Source organism: Prionailurus viverrinus, chromosome X (genome assembly GCF_022837055.1).
Source record: "Prionailurus viverrinus isolate Anna chromosome X, UM_Priviv_1.0, whole genome shotgun sequence".
NCBI classification, from domain to species: Eukaryota; Metazoa; Chordata; class Mammalia; order Carnivora; family Felidae; genus Prionailurus; species Prionailurus viverrinus.
This window is the reverse complement of record NC_062579.1, coordinates 91,002,384-91,023,230: the sequence shown is the minus strand read 5'-3', so window position 1 is coordinate 91,023,230 and position 20,847 is coordinate 91,002,384. Positions and strand designations below refer to the sequence as shown.

General features: G+C 46.2%; 1 protein-coding gene and 1 pseudogene across 11 annotated transcripts in view; both read left to right on the top strand.

Annotated features, from left to right (window-relative positions):
- The window catches only part of STEEP1 (STING1 ER exit protein 1), a 56,845-nt gene that overhangs the window by 23,076 nt on the left and 12,922 nt on the right, over nucleotides 1-20,847 (top strand). For 7 of the 11 annotated variants that reach the window (XR_007148918.1, XR_007148911.1, XR_007148917.1 and 4 more), the window contains 3 exons: nucleotides 776-946; nucleotides 18,792-18,864; nucleotides 19,082-19,313. Coding sequence is in view for 3 of the 11 variants with exons in the window: in XM_047843678.1 (XP_047699634.1) it covers nucleotides 776-850 (75 nt within the window). In the remaining 8 variants the exon portion in view is untranslated. Of the gene's footprint in view, nucleotides 1-252; nucleotides 578-775; nucleotides 2,537-18,791; nucleotides 18,865-19,081; nucleotides 19,314-20,847 lie in introns of those variants that run through there. The other 4 variants (XM_047843680.1, XM_047843679.1, XR_007148912.1 and 1 more) reach the window with 3 other exon arrangements.
- On the top strand, nucleotides 1,631-4,025 carry LOC125157046 (histone H3.3A-like; annotated as a pseudogene).

Sequence of the window (20,847 nt, the reverse complement as noted above, 5' to 3'; positions counted from 1 at the left end):
GGGGCTGCAGGAGCCCTGCACTGATCACCTTTGACCACAGCCTTGCACGCTGCCTCCATTTTGCCACGCAGACGTCATCATTTCCTCTGTGAACCGTAACATCAGAAACGTTGGAAAGCAGCTGCTGGACACCGCCCTTCTGGTCGCTCTACTGAGTGAACACGACAGGATAGAGTTTGGGCAGTTAGAGTAAGGAAGGAAAGTACGAATTTCACGTCACGTATCAGGGCGTATGCTTTTCTTCCTCTCCAGGCTGAACTGGAAGCCAAGAAAGCGAAAATGAAGGGGACCTTGATTGATAACCAGTTCAAATGATCAGGACCTTTCTCTCAACCCACACTGGAGATCACGAGGAAAAAGAACTTTTTCTTGACTGCATGGACTGCTGTCTACCTTTTTGCCCCCGCAGAAGGCTTTCCATTGCTTTCCATTGATTTCTCCTACCTTCAGTGAGGTCTTTGAGTCCATCTGACCTGCTTTCTAGAGATGGGGTTTTTTTTCACCAAATCTTTCTGTATATAGGTCCTCAGTACTATTTTTGGTCCATTTGATATAAACTTCTTCAGCTGTGTAGAAACTCTCTGAATACATCAGTGCTTGAGAGTCTCCAGTTTCTAAAGTAGCTGTTCTTATACCTTCTTCAAAGCTAATAAAATGCTTAAAGATTTTTGAAAAAGATACTATGATGTGTCACAGAAGAAAGTGGCATGAATTATATTTAAAGCCATAGCAAGTCAGACTCTTTGAAGTTGAAGTGACTCTCTTCTATTCTTAGACTGGCAGGTGTCAGCTCTGGTTTGAATCTCTCTGCTGTCGGAAGAAAATCCATAAAAAGCCAGAATGTACGTAGAGCTTCCTTTACTTGATGTTCAGAGAAACTTGCCCAGTCACAGACTCCAGAAACAGCACAGCCTTGCTTCCTGTACTTCAAATATTAAAGCTCTGGGTGAGTTCTTCCTTCTCAGACTTTGTACTTACGAAGGAACAGCCAGATTAGAGTGGGCGGGGGCAGGGCAGCTCGGCTCCAAATGGAAATGGGGTCTCAGCTAATAACTGCCATCCCTTCACGCAGCTGACAAGAGTATGGGAGGGAGACGTAGAGGCAGAAACGATACTGAGACAAAGGGGCCTGTCGGCCATCGGGTATTTCACAGTCGCTATCCGTAGAGGAGTGTTGTATAGTTAGACACTTAATGCCCCGCCCTTTCGGTGGTGTCAGTACGTAGTGTTGTGTACGTGGTTTTATCTGTTCCCCGGTATGACGCGCTGTCGGGGCAGGAAGGGCACTTGAACCTCGTGGCGTCGTCTGCCGTGGGTTCAGTCGTCCCAGACGTGTGTGTGAGGTGCTGTCGGGAAATAATAGGGCATTTTTCTCTGCCTGTTTTTCCCCAGCTTCCTTATTTGGAAGAAGTAGGTTGGAGTAGGGGTGGACGGGAGTTAGCAAGAAGTGGGAGAAGGCGGGGGGGGGGGGGGGGGGGGGGAGGGGGGGGCTGGCGGTCCGGGGACAGCCCCGGGCGGGGCCGCGTTTCCATCTTCCCAGTTAGCCTCCTGCACCCAGCAGGCTCTTTGCATCTGAGGCGTCCCTCCCCACCTCATTTCCTGTCCTCACCCTGAGAGGCGCTTAGACACCATGCGGGTGGTCGGCTGTAACCTCCGCACAGTTCCTTGACTTCGCCTCCAAACGGTGACCTTTACCTTCACGCTAGCCACGAACCGCCATGACCGCAGCCCGGCGGGCCTGTCCCGCCACCTCTGAAAGCCAAGATTCTAGAGATCCAGAGCTCTGTTCTGGGACCACAGCCTCCACTTCCTCTCGCTTCCACTAGCCCTGTTCTGTTTGGTGTTTGATTTTGATCTGATCTGATTTGATTTGGTTTTTGATTTGGTTTTTTACAAATGAGTATCTCAGGCTCTGGGAGTTATAAGTTTCCCGAGATCCCATAGCCATCAAGTGATAAAGCCAGAAATCGGACTGCAGAACTAGGCTGAACTGCCTCTCCTGGGGGACTTTCAAGAAATATATTGTTGACAACAGATAGCAGTTTCATTTTGAGAAACCAAGTAAAATGCGTTGTGAAGACACTTACGCGGGGGGCTCCCTGTAGGAAATGTGTCGTTACCTTTCCACACATTTTCCGAAATACTCGTCCTTAGATACTCGCCCTAAACCGTTGGAGCATCTGGTTCCAATTGTGCATTTTGCTTCATCTTTAAGACTGCCAATCGTTAGGTCATTAGCACCAGATAAGCACGGGCCCTTTAGTGTTTTATTCTCTCGTTCTGAAATGCTTATTGACATAGTTTCTCTATTACCTTTATTTTCTTGTAGAATGTGAGCAGCAAATACAGGGTTTTAGTGTTAGCATAAAGAGCCATGTGGAAATTTTGGAGTCTTACTCTGTGCGTGTGTGTGTTTGCACATTGTCAACTGTCATAAAGTAGTAAAATGTAAAATGTTTAATAGCTGTAATAATTGGTGACATTTGGAAGTGTAATTATACTGCATAAGAGAAGTTAAAATGCTTTTTAAAAACTAGCTTGCCTCGACCATGTGGGGATCCTTATCACCGGGGACCACCTCCTTTCCTTAAGGAAAAAACTTCCCTTTTTGTCTTCCTTGATTTGTTCTGCCGCGCCCTCACCTGTCTGACTGCTCCGAGTTTTCACTCACTTCGAACAAAGCACAGTCCCTCACACTTGAGCTTTTAGTATTGGAGAATTCCTCCAGGAAAACGAAAAGCATCACTTAGAGTGAACTGAACCGGCTTCTAAACTTCGTAGGACCCCGATCCTCCTGTTTTCTCCCAGTGTTGCCATTCTGTCACTACCTTGCTTCCTTTGGGCCCAGCCTGATCCTGTGGTTGGGGATCTGAAGGCCCCTCACCTTCAACTCTTCTCACCTGGAGTTTGTGTGTGTGTTTTTTTTTTTTTTTTTTTAAGTAGGCTCCACGCCCAACGTGGGCCTTGAACTCACGACCCTGAGATCAAGAGTCGCATGTCTACCAACTGGGCCACCCAGGTGCCCCTAGTTTTGTTTCCTAAGTAAGCTCTATGGCCCAACATGGGGCCTGAACTCATGACCTGAAGATCAATGGCCCCATGCTCTACCGACTGAGCCAGCCAGGGTGCCTGGCCTTGAGGTTTTTTACCTTAGAAAAAAACCTTTTTTTTTTTTAATGTTTATTTATTTTTGAGAGAGAGAGAGAGAGAGAGACACCATGAATGAGGGAGGCTCAGAGAGGATGGGAGACACAGAATCGCGAAGGCCAGCGCCGCCTCTAGCTCGCTGAGCTCCAAAGGAGAAGGGGATTAAGTAGGGAGGTCTCCCCACCGTTGCTTGGACAAAGCAGGCTGCACGCGAGTCGACCGGAGCCACCGAGGAAGCAACCGGCTACAAAAGCCGCTCGCAAGAATGCGCCCTCTACTGCAGGGGTGGAGAAACCTCATCGTCACAGGCCCAGTACCGTGGCATTCCGCGAAATTACAGGTTATCAGAAGTCCGCGGAACCTCCGATCCGCAAACTTCCTTTCCAGCGTCTGGTGGGGGAGATCGCTCAGGACCTCGAAACAGATCTGCGCTTCTGGAGTGCGGCTGGCGGTGCTTTGCGGGAGGCAAGCGAGGCCTACCCGGTGGGCCTCTTGGAAGACACCAGCCTGCCAGCTGTCCGTGCCAAACGTGTAACAATCATGCCCAGCTAGCACGCGGCATACATGGAGAACGTGCTTAAGAATCCGCTCTGATGGAAAACGTTTCATTCTTCAATTTAAAAAAATTCTCTTCTTCCTCTTATTGGTAGATATTTTTTTTTCCCCATGGGGTCAGAGGTACCTAAGTATATGATTGCAAATGGAAAAACGGGGGACAGAAGTAGGTATTGGCAGTTTTTCCATTTTCATTTGTGTGTGAATTTTTAATACAAACGCGGGGACACAAAGCATTGATGCGAGTCAAAATGTTGCGGTGAACACGTTTCAGCAGTTCAACTTTATAACCATTATAAATAAACCTGTTACATTTTTCTGGACAGTGCCAGCGTTTGGACTTTTTTTAAGACAAGTAAATTTCTTATTGATGGCAAAAACAAATACATAAATACGTAAAATTTAAAAATTAAAAAAAAAAATCTTTGAATAATTTGAGATGTACAGAAAAGTTCCAGAGATCGTTCAGAGAGTTCCTGTATACTCTCCACTCGGTTCCCCTAATATTAACATCCTGTATAATGGTCCGGGCTGAACTGTGTCCCCTCCAGAATTCCTCTGTTGAAGCACTAACCCCACAGCGTGATGGGATTCAGGGGATAGACCTTTGGGAAACAATCAGGTTTAGATGAGGTCATGAGGTGGGACCTTCATGATGGGATTAGTACCCTTAAAAGAAGAGACGAGAGAGCTCTCTTTCTACCTGTCTCTCTCTCTCTCTCTACCACGGGAGGACACAGCAAGAAGGCGGCCGTCTCCTAGCCAGGAAAAGAGCTCTCCCTAGGAACTGAGTCAGGTGGCACCTGGACCTTGGACTTTGTAGCCTCCAGAACCGTGAGAAAAAAAAAAAATGCCTGTTGTTAAAACCACTCGGTCTGGGGGCGCCTGGGTGGCGCAGTCGGTTGGGCGTCCGACTTCAGCCAGGTCACGATCTCGCGGTCCGTGAGTTCGAGCCCCGCGTCGGGCTCTGGGCTGATGGCTCAGAGCCTGGAGCCTGTTTCCGATTCTGTGTCTCCCTCTCTCTCTGCCCCTCCCCCGTTCATGCTCTGTCTCTCTCTGTCCCAAAAATAAATAAACGTTGAAAAACTACTCGGTCTGTGGAATTTCGTTACAGCAGCCCGAGCAGACCAGTCCATACAAAACCATAGCACAGTGGTCGAAACCCAGAGATTAACGCTGGGACAATAATGTTAAACTACACACTTTGTTTGGATTGCACCAGTCGTTCCACTGTGTCCTCTTTCTGTTCCAGGACCCAATCCAGAATCGCACACTGCGTTCAGCTGTCGCGTCTCTTTAGTCTCTCTCTCTTTTTTTAATTTTAAGTAGCGGGGCCTAACGCGGGGCTTGAACTCACAACCCTGAGATCAAGACCTGAGCTGAGATCATGAGTCAGAGGCTTAACCTACTGAGCCACCCATGTCTCTTTAGCCTCCTCTGATCTAGGACAGTTGCTCAGGGGTATCTTGTGCTTTTGATTTGCGTCTCCCTAACGAGAGGAGGTCTTTGCAACCCTGCTCTCGATGCTTCAGGTAAATACCCGGAAGTGTTTGGATCAGACGGTAATTCTGTGTTGGGTTTTTTGAGGAACCACCATATGGCTTTCCACGGCGGCCGCCCCCGTTTACACTCCTACCAGTAACGTCCAGGGCCCCCATTCCTCCGCATCCTCACCAACACCGCTTACTTTTATTTTCTGTGTTTGACGGCAACCATCCTAACAGGCGTGAGGCTGGACTTCATGGTTTCCGTTAGCATTGAACAGCGGTGTTGAGGAACTTTTCATATGATTCTGAGCCATTTGCATATTATCTCTGGAGCAAGGTCTAGTCAAGTCCTTTGCCCATTTTTCATCAGACTATTTGATTTGTTGTTGTTGTGAACATATTTGTATTAGTTAATTTGCCACCTGTATATCTTCTCTGGAGAAGATCTGTTCAGATCTTTTGCCCATTTTTAAACGGTGTTTTCTTATTGTTTATTTATGTACTTTGAGAGAGAGAGAATCCCAAGCGGGCTCTGTGCCTTCAGCGCAGAGCCCAACGTGGGGCTCGACCTCACAAACCGTGAGATGGTGACATGAGCTGAAAATCAAGAGTCAGACGCTTAACCGACTGAGCCACCCAGGTGCCCCTGTTGTTGGGTTTTAAGAGCTCTTTGTACAGTCTGGATAGAAGTCTTTTATCAGATATGTGATTTGCAACATCTCCCAGTGTGGGAGTTGTCTTTTTATTCTCTTAATAGTGTAGTAGCTTTCATGACCCAGGACCGTGCAGATTTTCTTCCGTAAGTTTTATATTTTAAATTCAGTCTGTGACCCATTTGGAATTAATTTTTTTTAGTGTTTATTTATTTTTGAGAGAGAGAGAGAGAGAGAGAGCGAGAGCGCATGAGCGGGGGGGGGCAGAGAGAGAGGGAGACACGGAATCCGAAGCAGGATCCAGGCTCCGAGCCGTCGGCACAGAGCCCGACGCGGGGCTCGAACTCACGGACCGTGAGATCGTGACCTGGGCTGAAGACAGACGCTTAACTGAGCCACCCAGGCGCCCCTGAATTAATTTTTGTAGAAGGTGTGAGGCATGTGTTGAGGTTCTTTTTTTTTTTTTTTGTATACAGATGTTCAGTTCTGACACCATCTGCTAAAAAGCCTTTGCTTTCTCCATTCAGTTGCCTTTGTACCTTTGCTAAAAGTCCGTTGACTCTAGTTTTGGACTTTCTCTCCTGTCTGTTGTCTCTGTGCTTGCACTAATACCCCACCATCTTGACTTGCTTATTACAGATGTGTGGGAAGTGTTGAAATTGGGTCGTATGATTTGTCTAGCCGTGTCCTTTTTAACATTTGTTTTGGTTACTCTGGTTCCTTCGCCTTTCCTTCTAAGTTTTATTTATTTAAAAACATTTTTGTTTTAATGTTTGTTTATTTTTGAGAGAGAGAGAGAGAGAGCACGAGCAGGGGAGGGGCAGAGAGGGAGGGAGAGAGGGAGAATCCTCAGCAGGCTCCACGATGTCCGTGCGGAGCCCTCAGAGCCCAGTGTGGGGCTTGAACCCACACATGCCACGCGATCGTGACCTGAGCCAAAATCAAGAGTCAGACTCTTAACCAGTCGAGCCACCCAGGCACCCCACGCGTGGAATTTGACACTGTCCCGATAGCTAGCCAATCCTGTGTGTTTGGGGTCGGCAACCCTCCTGTTCCCCCCCGGAACAATTTACGGCCTCCACCACTTTGCCCCAGCCTCTCTACCTGTGGGCCCCCTTTCTCCCAACAGACCTTTTTCTCCCCAGAGCACCGAGGACACAGGGGCACCCATTAGTTTCATCTCTTTCCATCCTTTTCTCCTTCCAGCCCCAGAGGAAGAGATGGCCCTCTTCCTGCTGAAGTTCATCTGTTACCTTACTCCGTGAACTTACTGTATGCCGAGTAGCTGCTCCGTGCCAGATTTTGCAGTAGGAGCTGGGGACAGAGTGGAGAACAGAGCAGCTCATGTTCTGGGGGCAGGGGTGCCAGACAAACAAGGGAACAAGAAATGGGTCAGTTACCATAGTGTGATGTGACGGAGAATGACAGGTGGTCAGGGGTGGACTCTGGGGCGGGGCCGTTGAGCCCAGGGGACCCGCGGGACGAGAATGAGCCAGCCAGGTAAGGATGGGTGGGGGAAGCAATCCGGGGGAGGCTAACAGAAAATACAAAGGCCCCGCAGAGGGATAAGCCTACCGCGTCGGAGGAACACAAAGGCCGGCGTGCCTAGATGGTATTGAGCGACAGAACAAGCAAGCAGCAAGAGGGGGTCAGGGGAGTGAGCAGGAGCCAGGCCGTGTATGGCCTTGCGGGCCCAGATGAGGAGCTTCCATCTCAATGGCACAGTGGGAAGCTGGAGACGTCTAAGCAGAGGAGTAACATGGTTTATGCTTCCGAACGGTGCCAGCTGTCACGCACAGAATGGCTTGTCACCGGGAGGCCAGAATGGAAGCAAGGAGACCCACCAGGGGACCCCTGTAGTGGCCCGGGCGAGAGAGGAGAGCGGTCGGCCCAGGGTAGTAGAGGAAGAGTTGGAGAAACTGAAGGGAGATGTGTTTGGGAGGCTTTGTTATCGGGGCAAAAGCCGATGGGTTGGATGTGGGAAGCGCGGGGAAGAAGGGAATCAGGGACGACTTCTTAATTTGTGGCTAAAATAACTGGGTGAACCGAAGCGCCATTTACTGAGATGGGAGGAACAGCTTTGGGGGGGAAGGCCAAGCACTCTGTCTCAGACATGTAAAGTGCAAAACGCCTGCCGGCTGGCAAAGTGGACACGTCAAGTAGGCAATATGCAGTCCGGAGCTCAACTGGGGACGTCTGGCTAGAAGCTATCAACGCGGGAGGTTTTGGTGTATAGATGTTCTTCAAAGCCACAAGACAGGATGAGATTCCCCAAGACATACGTGTACACAGAAAAGAGAGCTGGTGCAAGGATTGAATCCTGGGGCGCCTGGGTGGCTCAGTCGGTTGGGCATCTGACTCTTGGTTTCAGCTCAGGTCATGATCTCACGGTTGTGGGATTGAGCCCCACGTAGGGCTCCAACCTGTGCATGGAGCCTGCTTGGGATTCTCTCTCTCTCTCTCTCTCTCTCTCTCTCTCCCTCCCTCTCTCTCCCCCTCCTCTCTCCTCCGTCCTCTCTCCCCCTCCCTCCCTCCCTCCCCCCCCCTTGGTGTTACTCAAGTCCAGGATCAGGGACCACCCAGAAGCAGCAAGGCTGGCCCAGCAGGAGCTTGGTCCATGGAGGGAAGGCCTATCCCGGGGGAGCCACAGAGTAGATACAGTCACTGTTTTAGAGATGACACTCAACACAGAGGGAAAGGAAGGGGGTACCGCAGCTTCTACTCTCCAGTCTTCAGCCAGTGATTCCCTTTAGCCAAACCCATCAGGAAGTCAGAGGGGAAGGGCGCCTGGGAAACGTAGTCGTCCGTTCCACACAACAGAGCAGAAGAGGGAAAATGGCTCTGCGAGCAAAGAGGCAAATGACCAGCACGCGGAAGAAAGACGAGGACTTGGAAATGAGTATTGCATTTAGTAGAGGTCATTGGTGACCTTGACAAGAGCAATTTAATAGGGTGGTATGAGCAAAAGCCTGACGGGAGTGAGTTCAAGAGAGACCGGGAGGAGAGGAATCAGAGGCAGCGAATACAGATAATTGTGGGTTGTTGGTTTTTTTTTTTTGAGTTTTGCTGTGAAAGGAAAAAGAGAAACGTGGTGTGTGTAGTGGCAAGTGAGAGTGACAGTAGGTGTTTTCTGTTTTAAAAAAAATTTTTAACATTTATTTATTTTTGAGAAACAGAGAGATAGAGCATGAGCAGGGGAGGGGGAGAGAAGGAGGGAGATACAGAATCCGAAGCAGCCTCCAGGCTCTGAGCTGTTTGTCAGCACAGAGCTCAACGTGGGGCTCGAACTCACGAACCACGAGACCATGACCTGAGCTGAAGTCAGACGCTCAACCGACTGAGCCCCCCAGGCGCCCCAGTAGGTATTTTCAAGACAGGAGAGAAATACCAGCATATTTGAATGCTGATGAGGAAAAAGCCAAGAGATAATGCAGGAGAGGGAGAGAATTACCAGGGCAATGTACCTGAGGAGACAGGAGGGGATAAGGACCCAGTGCAAAAGTGATACAGTAACACAATTTGTAGAAAATCAGTCCTAGTATCTTCATCACTCAAGGGTGGAAAACACCTTAAAAAATCATGAGCTCTAACCTCCCACCTACAGGAATTCCCTGTGCCACTCCCCCAGACACATATTTGGTCCAGCCTTTGCTTGAAAGTCTCCAGTCTTACCCCCTCTTTAATATAGCAGCGCTCGCAGGTGGAAGACAAATAACAAGCTTTTAAAACACACAAGGGACAGAACACTAGCCCAAATGATGAAACGGAAGAATTCTCCTCACAAGAAATGACAGCTAAAGAATTGATAAAAAACAGATATAAACAACGTAATGAACCAGGATTTGGAATGATAGTCACAAGATTAATCGTTGGGCTTGAAAAAAGCCTAGAAGACAGCAGAGAATCTATTGCTGCAGACATCGAGGAACTAAAAAATACTCATGATGAATTTGAAACTGTTGTAAATGAGGTGCAAAATAAACTAGAGGCAGTGACAGGATTCAAGAGGCAGAGGGGAGAATAAACGAAATAGAAGATAAAGTTACGGAAAAACATGAAGCTGAGAAAAAGAAATTCTGGACCACAAGGGGGAGCATTAGAGAACTAAGTGACTCAGTGAAATGTAATAATATCTGTATCATAGGAGTTCCAGAAGAAGAAGAAGGAGAGAAAGGGGCAGAAGGTGTACGTGAACAAATCATAGCTGAGAACTTCCCCAATCTGGGGAAGGAAACAGACACTGAAATCCACGAGGCACAGAGAACCCCGTTCAGACCTAACAGGAATAGATTTTCTGCACGACACAGAGTGAAATTGGCAAAATACAAAGATAAAGAGAGAGTTCTGAAAGCAGCTAGGGACAAACGGGCCTTAACCTACAAGGGTAGACACGTAAGGGTAGTAGCCGACCCATCTGCTGAAACTTGGCAGGCTAGAAGGGAGTGGCAGGAAATATTCAATGTCCTGATAAGGAAAAATACGCAGCCAAGAATCCTTTATCCAGCAAGCCAGTCATTCCGAATAGAAGGAGAGATAAAGGTTTTCCCAGGCAAACAAAAACTAAAGGAGTTCATCACCACTAAACCAGCCCGACAAGAGATCCTCAGGGAGACTCTGTGAGTGAAATGTTTCAAGGACCACAAAGTACCAGAGACACCACTACAAGCATGAAACCTACAGACATCACAATGACTCTAAATCCATATCTTTCAATAATAACGCTGAATGTAAATGCACTAAATGCTCCAATCAAAAGACATAGGGCATCAGAATGGATAAAAAAACAAGACCCATCTATTTGCTGTCTACAAGAGACTCATTTTAGATCTGAGGACACCTTCAGATTGAAAGGGGATGGAGAACTATCTATCATGCTACTGGAAGGCAAAAGAAAGCTGGAGTAGCCATACTTCTATCAGACAAACTAGACTTTAAACTAAAGGCTGTAGCAAGAGATGAAGAAGGGCATTATATAATAATTACAGGGTCTTTCCATCACGAAGAGCTAACAATTATAAATGTCTACGCACCCGATTCAGAAGCACCCAAATATATAAAGCAATCACAAACATAAACAATCTTATTGGTAAGAATGTGGTAATTGCAGGGGACTTTAATACTCCACTTAGAGCAATGGACAGATCATCTAGGCAGAAAATCAAGAAAGAAATAATGGCCCTGAATGATATACTGGACCAGATGGACTTGACAGATATATTCAGAACTTTGCACCCCAAAACAGCAGAATACACATTCTTCTTGAGTGCACATGGAATATTCTCCAAGATAGATGACACATCGGGTCACGAAGCAGCCCTCAATAAATATAAAAGAATTGAGATCATACCATACACATCTTCAGATCACAATGCTATGAGAAAAAGTTTGGAAAGCTTCCAAGTGCAAGGAGGTTAAAGAACATCCTGCCAAAGAATGAATAGGTCAGCCAGGCAATTAAAGAAGAATTTAAAAAATATATAGAAACAAAAAATGAAAACACGACAGTCCAAACCCTTTGGGATGCAGCAAAGGCAGTCCTAAGAGGAAAATACATTGCAATCCAGGCCTATCTCAAGAAATAAGAAAAATCCCAAATACAAAATCTAACAGGGCACCTAAAGGACCTAGAAAGCAGAACAACAAAGAAACCCCAAGGCCAGTAGAAGAGGAATAATAAAGACCAGAACAGAAATAAACAATATAGAATAAAAAACAAACAGTAGAACAGATCAATGAAACTAAGAGCTGGTTTTTTGGAAAAAATAAATAAAATTGATAAACCCCTAGCCAGACTTCTTAAAAAAAAAAAAAAGAGAGCGGACCCAAATAGAATCACGAGTGAAAATGGACTTATCACAACCAATCCCTCAGAAATACAGTCATCAGAGAATACTGTGAAAAATTATATGCCAACAAACTGGACAACTTGGAAGAAATGGACAAATTCCTAGACACCCACACACTACCAAACTCAAACGGGAAGAAATAGAAAATTTGAACAGACCCTTAACTAGTGAAGAAATTGAATCAGTTATCAAAAATCTCCCAACAAGTAAGCTTCCCAGGGGAATTCTACCAGACATTTAAAGCAGAGTTAATACCTATCCTTCTCAAGCTGTTCCAAAAAATAGAAACGGAAGGAAAACTTTCGGACTCATTCTATGAAGTCAGCATTACCTTGATTCCCAAACCAGAGACCCCAAAAAAAGGAGAATTACAAGTCAATATCCCTGATGAACATGGATGCAAAAACTCTCAACAAGATACTAGCAAATCGACTTCAACACTATATAAAAAGAATTATTCACCATGATCAAGTGGGATTCATTCCTGGGCTGCAGGACTGGTTCAGTATTCGCAAATCAATCAATGTGATACATCACGTTAATAAAAGAAAAGAACCATATGATCCTGTCAATCGATGCAGAAAGAGCATTTGACAAAATATAGCATCCTTTTTAAAAATGTTTAATGTTTATTTTTTTGAGAGGGAGAGAGACAGAGTATGAGTGGGGGAAGTGCTGAGAGAGAAGGAGACACAGAATCCGAAGCAGGCTACAGGCTCTGAGCCGTCAGCACGGAGCCCTACATGGGGCTTGAACCCACGAACCGTGAGATCATGACCTGAGCCGAAGTTGGGTGCTTAACCCACTGAGCCACCCGGGTGCCCCTAGCATCCTTTCTTAATAAAAACCCTCCAGAAAGGATAGAAGGACCGTACCTAAACATCATAAAAGCCATTTATGAAAAGCCCACAGCTAATATCATCCCAGTGGGGAAAAAGAGTTTTCCCCCTGAGATCAGGAACATGACAGGGATGTCCACTGTCACCACTGTTGTTTAACATAGTGTTGGAAGTCCTGGCATCAGCAATCAGACAACAAAACGAAATAAAAGGCATCAAAACAGGCAAAGAAGTCAAACTTCCACTTTTCACAGACGACATGATACTCTCCATGGAAAACCCCAGAGGCTCCACCCAAAGGCTGTAGAACTGATACATGAATTCAGCAAAGTCGCAGGGTACAAAATCAATGAACAGAAATCAGTTGCATTTCTATACACAAATAATGAAGCAACAGAAAGAGAAATCAAGAAATTGATCCCATTTATAATTGTACCAAAAACCATAAAATACTTAGGAATAAACCTAACTACAGATGTAAAAGATCTGTATGCTGAGAACTATAGAAAACTTAGGAAGGAAATTAAAGAAGACACAAAGAAAGGGAAAAACATGCCCATGGATTGGAAGAATAAATATCGTTAAAATGTCAATACTACCCAAGACAATCTACACATTCAGTATAATCCCAATCAAAATTGCACTAGCATTCTTCTCAAAGCTAGAACAAACCATCCTAAAATTTGTATGGAACCACAAAAGACCCTGAATAGCCAAAGTAATATTGAAAAAGAAAACCAAAGCGGGAGGCATCACAATCCCAGACTTTAGCCTCTACTACAAAGCTGTAATCATCAAAACAGTATGGTACTGGCACACAAACAGACACATAGACCAATGGAATAGAATAGAGAACCCAGAATTGGACCCACAAATGTATGGCCAACCAATCTTTGACAAAGCAGGAAAGAATATCCAATGGAAAAAAGTCTCTTTAACAATTGGTGCTGGGAGAACTGGACAGCAACATGCAGAAGGTTGAAACTAGACCACTTTCTTACACCACTCACAAAAATAAAGTCAAAATGGATAAAGGACCTGAATGTGAGACAGGAAACCATCAAAACCCTAGAGGAGAAAGCAGGAAAAAACCCTCTCTGACCTCAGCCGCAGCAATTTCTTACTTGGAACATCTCCAAAGGCAAGGGAATTAAAAGCAAAAATGAACTATTGGGACCTCATGAAGATACAAAGCTTCTGCACTGCAAAGGGAACAATCAACAAAACTAAAAGGCAACCAACGGAATGGGACAAGATATTTACAAATGACATATCAGATAAAGGGTTAGTATCCAAAATCTATAAAGAACTTACAAACTCAACACCTGAAAAACAATCCAGTGGAGAAATGGGCGGAAGACACGAACAGACACTTTTTCAAAGAAGATACCCAGGTGGCCAACAGATACATGAAATGATGCTCAACGTCATTCATCATCAGGGAAATACAAATCAAAACCACACTGAGATACCACCTCACACCGGTCAGAGTGGTTAAAATTAACAACTCAGGAAACAACAGATGCTGGTGAGGATGCAGAGAAAGAGGATCCCTTTTGCACTGCTGGTGGGAATGCAACCTGATGTAGCCACTCTGGAGAATAGTATGGAGGTTCCTCAAAAAATTAAAAATGGAACTACCCTACGACCCAGCAGTAGCACTGCTAGGAATTTACCCAAGGGATGCAGGAGTGCTGATGCAGAGGGGCACTTGAACCCTAATGTTTGTAGCAGCACTTTCAACAACAGCCAAATTATGGAAAGAGCCCAAATGTCCATCAACTGATGAACGGATAAAGAAGATGTGGTTTATATATACGATGGAATAGTACTTGGCAATGAGAAAGAATGAAATCTGGCCATTTGCAGCAACGTGGATGGAACTGGAAGGTATTATGCTAAGTGAAATAAGTCAGTCAGAGAAGGACAGATATCATATGTTTTCACTCACATGTGGATCCTGAGAAACTTCACAGAAGACCATGGGGGAGGGGAAGGGGGAAAAATAGTTACAAACAGAGAGGGAGGGAGGCAAACCATAAGAGACTGTTAAATACAGAGAACAAACAGGGTGGATGTGGGGGGAGAGGGGAAAATGGGTGATGGGCATTGAGGAGGGCACTTGTTGGGACGAGCACTGGGTGTTGTATGGAAGCAATGAACCATGGGAATCTACCCCAAAAACCAAGAGCACACTTTGCACACTGTATGTGAGCCGATTGGACAATAAATTATATTAAAAAATAATCATGACATACTAGACAAAAAAAAAAAAAAGTCTCCAGTCTTACAATTTCCCAACACAGCCATTTCCATTTTAAGACAGATATAATTGTTAGAAAAATTTTCCTTTTCTTCTTTTTCCATGTTCAGATCTCCTAATATTTTATTGAACTTCCACCTGTTGTGTTGTATATTTCATTCGCAGGGGTTTTTTTTAGTGGTTTCAGGACTAGAACTTAGGACTCATCACTCACATATAACACCCAGTGCTCCTCCCAAAAAGTGTCCTCCTCAAGGCCCGTCACCCATTTAGCCCATCCCTCCCACCCACCACCCCTCCAGCAACCTTAAAATTTTTCCTTTTCCAAACCAGATGCAATTCATGCCTTTCTTCTAGATTGGGTGATGGTGTGGACAGACCAGCTGTCAGGCTCATTTCAGGGTCAATTGGGAAAATAGAAATATGTGATATTAGATGAGATGAAAATGCGTTAAAATGGTGGAGGTTATTGGCTGAAGAAAGCAGCTGGCAGAACAGTAGACGGAGTGATCTTATTTGGTTTATTATATATCTGTTCATGTGCACACACACCCGTACACGGGGCGGGGGAAGATCTGGAAGGAAATGCAGTGAGATATTAACCAGTGGTGATCTCTGGGTGATAAGAATATGTCATTGAGACCTAGCAGAACTTCAGTGAACAGATAGTTCTTAAACCTTCAGAGAATAGAAAGAGATCATTTTCCCCAATTCCGGACCAGTCTCACCAAAAAATAGACATATGAAAATCCTGAATATAGATGTGCTAAGGTTCTAAAAAAATATATTAATAAATGGGACACCGCAATCAGTCGGTTGAGCGTCTGATTTTTTTATTTCAACTCAGGTCATGATGCCAGGGTCGTGAGCCTGAGCCCTGTGTTGGGCTTCATGCTAAGTGTGGAGCCTGCTTAAGATTCTCTCTCTCCCTCTTCCTCTGCCCCTCTCCCCCACTGGCGCATGCTCTCTCTCTCTCTCAAATAATAATAGAAATAATAAAATAGGATTTAGATGAAATTCTAGAGGCATTTTCTTTAATGTCAGGAATGAGACTGGGATGCTTGCCATCATTGCTATTACTCAACATTATTCTGGAATGAACTAAGAAAATGGAGAGGTATAAATCTTTAAAAAGGGGTGCCTGGGTGGTTCAGCTGGTTAAGTGTCTGACTCTTGATTTTGGCTCAGGCCATGATCTCAAGGTTTCTGAGATCCAGCCCCATGTTGGTTTCTGCACTGAGAGTGCAGAGCCTGCTTGGGATTTTCTCTCTCCCTCTCTCTCTGCCCCTCCCCTGCTGATTCTCTCTCTCTCTCTCTCTCTCGCGCTCTTTCAAAATAAATAAACATGAAAAAAATTTTTCAATAAACAAATACTTAAAAGAAAGTGACAAAATGATCATTGTTTTAATCAGGCTTCTTTGGATATTAGGAACAGATACTCAAGTTATCTTAAAGAATAGGCATTTATTGTAAGGATACATATGGGAATAAGGGACTAGGAATGGACGAAAAATTCTTAATTATGATAAAAGCCAACTATAAAAAAAACTGTAAAGCAAGTTACATACTTAAAAGCTTGCCTCCAGAAATTGGAAATGAGACAAGGATTCCCTCCATTACTAGAGTATTGGAAATCTTAGTGCAATAAAAGAAGAAAAAGAAACAAAAAGGTTAAAGATCTGGGAAGGAAAAAAATAACACTGTCATCATTTGTAGAAAACACAATTGTGTACAAAGAATATCCAAAAGAAATGAAGGATAAACATTTGAATTGACGAATGAATTTAGATAGGTTGTTGGACATGTGGTCAATATGGAAAGCTAATTGTATTTCCCTATATAAGCAACAAGCATTTGGAAACTTAAAAAAATAAATAAGTCCTTATAATAGCATAAAAAATACCTAGGCTTAGGGGTGCCTGGGTGGCTCAGTCGGTTAAGCGTCCAACTTCGGATCAAGTCATGAACTCACAGTCTGTGAGTTCGAGCCCCGCGTCGGGCTCTGTGCTGACAGCTCGGAGCCTAGACCCTGCTTTGGATTCTGTGTCTCCCCCTCTCTCTGTTCCTCCCCTGCTTGCACTCTGTCTCTCTCTCTCTCTCAAAAATAAATAGAGATTTAAAAAAAAATTTTTTTTAAATACCTAGGGATAGATCTCCTAGCACAGAGCCTGCTTAGGATTGTCTCCCTCTCTCTCTGCCCCTTCCCTGCGCGCTCTCTCTCTCTCTCTCTCTCTCTCTCTCTCAGAATAAATAAACATTTTTAAAAGAGAAAAGACTATAAAAGATTATTGAGAAAAATGAAAATCTAAATAAATGGATGGAGTGATATACTGTATTCATGGGTTGGAAGCCTTGATAACATTGAGGGGTCAGTTCTCTGCATGGCGATTTGTAGATTCAATGAGACCCCATTCAAAAAATCTCAACAGTTGTATGTGTGCGTATGTGTGGGGGAAGACTTGGCAAGGCAATTTAAGTTCTATGGAAACCGTCCTAGAATAGCCAAGGAACTCTTCAAGAGCTAGGTGGAAAGATAGGTCTAGTAGATATTGTCTTATTATATAGTGAAAGTAATGAAAACAATATGATATTGGCCCAGTGGTAGGCAAATAGACCAACAGAAGAGAACAGGGAGTCCAGAGACAGACCCACACAGGTAATTACAGATATATAACATAGGTGCCACTGCTCCTCCGTAGGGAAAGGATTGTCTTTTTCAGTATACTTTGCTAGGACAATTATCTCCCATATGGCAAAAAGAAAACTTGACCACTATCCCACATCATTCACAAAAAATCACAGATCTACATGAGCAAGATAAAAAAAACTTCTCGACTAGGGGATGCATGGCTGGCTCAGTCAGTAGAGCAGGGGACTCTTGATCTCGGGATCATCTGTTCAAGCCCCACACTGGGCGTAGAGTTTACTTAAAAAAGAAACTTCCAGGGGCGCCTGGGTGGCTCAGTTCGTTGAGCACCCAAACCTTGATTTTGGCTCATGATCTCACAGTTCGTGGGACCCAGCCTCAAGTTGGGCTTGGTGCTGACAGCATAAGGCCTGCTTGGGATTCTCTCTTCTCTCTCTCTCTCTCTCTCTCTCTCCCTCTTTCTCTGCCCCTCCCCTGCGCTCGTTCTCTCTCTCAAAATAAATAAATAATCTCCAAAAACTTTTTAATAAAGTTTTTCTAGAAAACAACATAGCAAAGTGTTTTCATTATCTTTGGGAAATGAAAGGCCTTTCAATCAAAACACAAAAAGCACTAACCATAAAAGACGTACACATGTGACTACATTAAAGCTAAGAGCTTCCGGGGGCGCCTGGGTGGCTCAGTCGGTTAAGTGGCCAGTTTCGGCTCAGGTCATGATCTCACGGTCCGTGAGTTCGAGCCCCGTGTCGGGCTCTGTGCTGACAGCTCAGAGCCTGGAGCCTGTTTCAGATTCTGTGTCTCCCTCTCTCTGACCCTCCCCTGTTCATGCTCTGTTTCTCCCTGTCTCAAAACAAAATAAATAAATGTTAAAAAAAAAAATATATATATATATATATTAAAAAAAAGCTAAGAGCTTCCGTTCATCAAAAACCACCATTAAGAGAGTACGATAGCCAAGTCGCAGAGTGGGTAAAGATATTTGTAATACGGAAACGTGTAAAGCTCGTGTGCAGAATCTCCAGAGAACCACACGTCCTCTTCTAGATAAGAGAGGGGGTTTGACTTGGGAGTCTCTGGGGGACAGTGCCGGCCACAGGCCTCAGACACCGATGCCCCCAAAGGAGGGCAAGGCCAGTTCTCCTTGCCTCTGAAGGCAGAACCAGAGCGAGGGAGGGAAGGGGGACAGTAGGACTTTGAAAGAGAATTGGCTGTTTAAAGACGCTGACTGAAAGGTGCTTTTCTCTCAGGATGACCAGAGGGAACAGGTGGCCCCAGCCCATCCTGCCCTCCCTCTTAGCGTCCGAAAGGACAAGGGAATTGAGTCCTTGTTTTGTTTTGTTTTTGTTTTGTTTAGGCATGCTCTACCGACTGAGCCGGGCCAGGCGCCCCTAAAGGTCCCTTCTCAGTCCCCCGCTTGCACCTGCCAGGTCAGTCCCGATCCCAGCCTGGGAAGGAGGAGGAGCTTCCGGGAAGCCCCTGCCTGTCCTCCCGGGGCGGCTGGGGGCTGGGGGGTTGGGGGTTGGGGGTGGGGCAGGGCATCCAGTCATGCCTTTGGAATGGAAGGGAGAGAATGAGTTATTAATAGACTTTCCTGTGGGGCCTGCCCCCCCCCCCCCCCCCGCCCGACTTTCCTGTGGGGGAAAGTCCCAGCAGGATCTGGAGAGCTTCCACTTTGGTTCCCCTGCTCCGGGCCACCACACACGGATCTCCACTACTTGTTTGTGCGTTCTGACCCCACGACTCCTACTACGATCCCCCTCGACTCACTGCGCTCCAGCCACTGTGGTCTCCTCCCTGGTTCTCACAGATGCCCGGCACATTCCTGACTGAGGCCTCCGCATTTGCTGTTCCTCTGCCTGGAACACTCTTCCCCCAGGTATCTGCATGGCCTGCTCCCTCACCTGCTTCAGGTCCTGACTTCAGCGTCCTTTTCTCAGAGAAGTCCTTGCTGTCCCTTCTGTCTAAAAGGGATAGCTTTTTTCTACCTAAAAGTGAGGAATCACTTCCGGAGCACCGGGATAGCCCAGTCAGTTGAGCGTCTGACCCTTGGTTTCAGCTCAGGTCATGATCTCGAGGTTCGTGAGTTTGAGCCCTGTGTCAGGCTCTGAGTTGACGGTACAGAGCCTGCTTGGGGTCTCTCTCCCTCTCTCTCTCTCTCTCTGCCCCTCCCATGCTCGCTCGCTTGCTCTCTCTCTCTCAAAATAAACTTAAAAAAATAAAATAAGATTTCCTCACTTCCCCATACTTCCTATCCTCCTTCCTTGCTTCAGATTTCCTGTAAGACCCTCTATATTTTTGTTGCTCGTTTTGTTTATTGTGTGGCCCTCCCACTGTAATGTAAGCTCAGTTAGAGAGGGATTTGGGGGGGAGGTCACTGTTGATTCCCGAGCCTAGTAGAGATCCAGGTAACATAGTAGATGCTCAATAAACATCGGTTCAGTGAATGAATGAAGGAAACACATACTGAGTGCCAGGATGATGGAGACACAGGCAAGCCTAGGGCTTTCCCTCAGGGAGCTCGCTGTCTCTGCAGGGAGAGAGCAAGGAAGAGGCAGGCCTGTAGGGACCCCACCCTGCCTGATACCCCAGACAGGAGTGAGGACGCTAGCTTGCTTCCTCCGCTCCCGGAGTGCCTGAGGGGAGCCTCACTCCCAGCTGTTTGGTTTCCAGGCTGCAGAGCGGGAGCGGAACGGGAGGTCCCGCAACCAGAAAAGGTTTCCCCTCCCTCCGTCTGGCTCCTTTAGGTCCTGGGCCTGAGAAGGGAGTCCCTGCAAGCTCTTGGCTGCTGCCCTGGAGCCCGGAACCCTTGGCCCCGCTCTGGAGCACAAGCCACAGCCTCCCCGCCGGAGGGAGGAATACACCATAACGCGTTGCGATGGTCCATTGACCCGCTGGGGGCCACTACAATGTCAGCACCTGGGAGGCAGGGACCGTGTCCCTGCCACTCACGGCCCAGCCCCTGATCCCACTCCCTGCAGAGCATGGCGATGCCCTGGCTGTACGACTTCGGGCAAGTCGCTTCATCTCCCCTGTGCTTCGGGTTCCCCATCTGTCAGGTGGAGACAACAGTGGTCCCATCTCATGTGGCATTAGGAGCGTTAAGTGAGCTATTTAACGTTTATTTATTTTTTGAGAGACAGAGCATGAGCAGGGGAGGGGCAGAGAGAGGGGGAGACACAGATTCCAAAGCAGGCTCCAGGCCCCGAGCTGTCAGCACAGAGCCCAACGCGGGGCTCGAACTCATGAACCGCGAGATCATAAACTCGAGCCGAAGTCGGACGCTCAACGGACTGAGCCAGCCAGGCGTGCCCCAAGTGAGCTAATATTTGTAAAGTGCTTAGAACAGGTGCCGGGTGGATGGTCAGGGCTCCGTAACAAAACAAATGCCAAATACTACCTGTTGCTTCCTG